A 4,182-nucleotide genomic window follows, 5' to 3' on the forward strand; every position below is an offset into this window, starting at 1 on the left:
GGCCCTTTGCTGCGTGTCATCCCCTCTCTCTCTGCCCCCCTTTCCTGTCTGTCTTCAGCTGTCCTATCAAATAAAGGCATACAAGCTGAAAATAATACACTTATATACTTAAATTAAAAACTGCTGCTGTATTACAGAGAAAGGTTGCGATCCAACATATAAAGTTTCATTTGTTGTCATCACCTTGCATTTGGCCGCTGACAGCGCTGCCGCCACCTCATCCTTCTTCCTCCTCTCCACCTCTCTCCTTCGCTCCTCCTCCTCCTGCCTCTTCTTCCTCTCCTCCTCCTGTTTTCTCCTCCTGTCCTCTTCCTCTCGTTTTTTCTGCTCCTTCAGGATTTTGTCTTCGACCCTCTTCGTCCTCAGTAGCCTGATGGCTCTCTTTTTAGATTTCACCTGCGGAGCACACACACACACACACACACACACATTCGTGTGAGGAACAGCTGGAGTCCCAGAGCAGGAACCAAATGTTGGACTAGAACTTCTAAAGGGGGGCAAAGAGGACTCAGTAGGAGCAGTAGTATGGGGACGGGGCGATTAGTTAGTTTAATAACATATAATCATTAGTGTTTCTGCTGTCCACTAATGAGATTAACGATAACTGATAAATAAGATAAAACTCGTCCACTCCCTGCCGTCTGTCCTCCGTCAGACTCACCATGGCCACCGTGAACTCCACCTCCTGGTGGATGTCGGTGGTGTTGAACTCGGTGTCGCTGAAGTTCTCACAGATGTCGAAAGGAAGCTCACCGTGCTCGTCGGTGTTAACGATTCCTTCTTCAGCTCCCAGACAGGTGATGATGCCCTGAGAGACAGAACCTCGTTATCTAATGAGTCCTACATTACTACATTACTACAGTCCTACATTACTACATTACTACAGCACATGTAGTACTGTAGTAATGTAGTAATGTAGTAATGTAGTAATGTAGTACTGTAGTAATGTAGTTCTGTGGCTGCCTGCACTGTGTGTGACTGTGTTGGGATAATAAAGTTAATCAGAAACTCTACAGCTCTTCTTTGTCACTCTGACCGCAGTATGAGATGAAGGTGGAGGATGATGAGTGTGTTACCAGCTCTCTCTTCTCTTTGGTGTAGCTGAAGGTGAAGGGGATTTTAGGTTTGATGTTGGCCGCTCTCCTCTTCTTGCTGTGCGTGTCCACCAGCAGGTTGATCAATACATGGTCGTTCTTCAGCAGCGTGACGCCGCAGTCCCGGTGGTCAAAGGTCACGTTGGTCCTGACGGGGCCGATGTTGGCGTGGATCTGACCTGGGTAACCCTGCATGATGGGCTACAAAGGGGCCACAGTCAGGGACAGATTGATCAGAGACAGATTGATCAGGAACAGATTACAGAGACAAATTGATCGGGACAGATTGTCAAGACAGATTGATCATGGAAGTTGATGAGGGACAGATTGATCAAGAGACAGAACTATCAGGGACAGATTGATCAGGGACAGACTGATCAGGGCAGAACACAATTAACATCATACATTCACTATAACAAGCTAAGTTCACTAAGTGGAAGTCAGCCGTGAAGCCCGACGTCACTCGTTCGTCGACTCGCGCCACTGTGGGGATCGATGGAAGTGCTGGCTGACGATGCTCTTACAGCTCGCGTCAGCTCCACGTTGCCGCCACCTCCGGCTTCACGTTGGGTCTTCCCTCTGAGTAGCTTGCGAAAAAGTCTTCGTCACTGGTCAAATAACGTTTTATTCTTCAGCTCCTCTCGATGGCGGCGGCGCGCGCGGTGGCGGACAGAGCCGTAGAAGGCAGGGGCTCTTACCCGCTGGATCCTGTTGTCGTCCCCTATCTCAGACCGAGGACGAACAGAAGAATGTTTTATAGAGAGTTTAACTGCTCCAGTCAGCAGAGGTAGACTCATGAACAAGGAAATAAGCCGGGCCCGCGCCCTCTGTGAGTGGCGAGCGTGCAAGCGTCCTCACCTCCGAGGACACTACTCAACTCCCGTTGATTCCTCGGCCGGTGAGCTCAACGTCGCTGAAGTTCCTCACTTTAATGTCGAACGGGCAAGCTCGCCGCGTTGTATATAGGATGCCGACGGGATGTCTTCCTTTCAAGTCGTCGTCGTTCAGCTGATCGCGGATTGCGCCCTGCGGCCAATAAACACTCGCTTATCACCATCGTTACATGGCCGACAGAGTCTGATTCTGATAGCGAACTGCTATGCCGGGTTGGGGCCACCCTCTCACCTTGCTCCCGGCACTCCGGTACGGTGGTGGTCTTAACGGTGAGGGGATCTTGGGTTTGATGTTTGGTGGCTCTCCTCTTTCTGGTGCTGACGATGTCGGTCAGCAGGGGTTGAATGAGCCTTTCTGGCGTCGTTCTTCAGCAGCGTCACCGTGCTGTCCTTCCTGTCGAAGTCAGGTGCGTCCCTCATGCGGCCCTGACATATGTTCACACTCAGGTGGAATTCCTGCCTATGGATGACTGTTTCGCTCGCAGGGCTGCGGAGCCGACAAAAGCATTTTGTGGTCAACGACAGCAACTGGAAGCAGGAAACAGGACGGAGGCGTCAACGGGGTTAAAAAGAATAACTGACCTCGAGGCCGTGATGGGTAACTGACCATCCGGCCTCGCTAGATCTCTGTGTCCACTTGTTCTCATGGGTTCACAGCGCGTGGAAGCAGAGCAAATCTCCACCTCAGCCGCCGATCAGACTGTTTTTCTTCAAACACAAGCCTAAAACACACAAATGCGTTAAAAGGAGGATTTAAAAAGAATCCAGTTAGTTAAGCCGGAGTTCATGAAGAACATCTAAAGCATTAAAGAGTTCAGATGTGCTGAGAAGCCAGTCGGGGAGTGTGCTGTGAGAGTCAGTGTGTGTGGAGAGTCAGCTTGCTGTGAGAGTCAGTGTATACCCTGTCTGATTGGGATGTGAGGAGTCAGGCTCGTGTGAGAGTCAGTGTCCGTGAGAGTCAGTGTAGCTTGAGGTCAAGTGTGGTGTGAGAGTCAGTGTGGTGGAGAGAGCTCAGTGTGTGTGAGAGTCAGTGTGGGTGAGAGTCAGCTGTGTGTGAGAGTCAGTGTGTGTGATTGTGACAGGTCAAGTCGTCGTCGAGAGTACAGTGGTTGTGAACGATCAGTGTCCGTCTGCGAAAATTGTATCTATTTACAGATTGTAATATTTGCTCAAACTTTTAAAAGCAAATCTCCTAATTTTTATGGTTTTGGCAGGTTCACCCATTCTTACTCCCTACCATATTGTCTGCAGGTAAGTTATTGTTTAAGAATTATTATTTATTATTGCTGTCGGTATTCATTGTTTGGTATTTGTGTCTTTTAGGGTAACTAATGATGTCGTCGGTTCACCTCCTGTCAGCTAGTGAATGTGACTGCTCCGTGCGCATGGATTGGGGTTTCCAAAAGAAGGGGCCGGGGCGGTGGGGGCCGTCAAAGCGAAGGTGAACTTCTCCAGATCTTCTCTCCGATGATCCGATAACGTGTCTCTGATTGTACAGAGATCGCGCGTTAGAATCTGGTTTATTCACACGGCCGGTTTGGTTCTGGGAGTTCCAGCACGTAACAGCGTCCCGATTGTCTGGCCCCCCACCCCTTGGGGGCGTCGGTACCCCCATGAGGAGGTAACGGGACATATTGAAGGATCTACTTTACTTCAGCTGTGGAAGGCAGGTTTCTGGATTCAATTAAATTCAAACGGCATCTTACAAGACAGAGCCCCGAAGCTGGACAGTGATTTATTCGTTTTTATATTGGTAAGATGACGGACATCATCATGTAGCATTGCCAGGCGGGCTGTCGGCGTTCTTACCCGTATATGGCAACCCGCAATGTAGCGACCAGATGATCTGTCGACCTGCTCTGGGGGGGGGCCTGAGGACAGAACAGCATTCAACTCCCAACACCACAGAAGAAGAAGAAGCCCAATAAATCATTCAATGATTAGATATTAACAATCAACAGAAGGACTTACTTATCAAATGTGCGTTTTCCCAGCAGCGCCGACGAGCTCTGGCCAGTTTTGGATGGAGGTTCCGCTTTAGGTTTAGGTTTTTGGGGCGGCGGAGTGGCGGGTCCGGCCCAGGTGCCTGTAGTGACGGGGGGGTCTCGCTAGGTTTTAGTTTCACCTGGAGTGGATTCATGTGCGTCGGCAGCTGAAATCAACGCCTTTAATCTGAAACACCAAAACAAACTGCA

General features: G+C 49.8%; 1 protein-coding gene across 1 annotated transcript in view; it reads right to left on the reverse strand.

Moving 5' to 3' along the window:
- si:dkeyp-121d4.3 (serine/arginine repetitive matrix protein 2) overlaps nucleotides 1-1,321 on the reverse strand; it is a 15,399-nt gene extending 14,078 nt beyond the window's left edge. Inside the window, exons 1-3 of the mRNA XM_035663249.1 lie at nucleotides 1,077-1,321; nucleotides 662-808; nucleotides 184-396 (exon numbers count right to left, since the gene is read on the reverse strand). Of these exons, the coding sequence (XP_035519142.1) occupies nucleotides 184-396; nucleotides 662-808; nucleotides 1,077-1,289 (573 nt within the window). The 5' untranslated portion in view covers nucleotides 1,290-1,321. The remainder of the gene's footprint in view (nucleotides 1-183; nucleotides 397-661; nucleotides 809-1,076) is intronic.
- Between the last annotated feature and the right edge of the window lie 2,861 nt (nucleotides 1,322-4,182).

Source organism: Morone saxatilis, unplaced genomic scaffold (genome assembly GCF_004916995.1).
Source record: "Morone saxatilis isolate NCDOM2014 unplaced genomic scaffold, NCSU_SB_2.0 Contig19, whole genome shotgun sequence".
Taxonomy (NCBI): Eukaryota; Metazoa; Chordata; class Actinopteri; family Moronidae; genus Morone; species Morone saxatilis.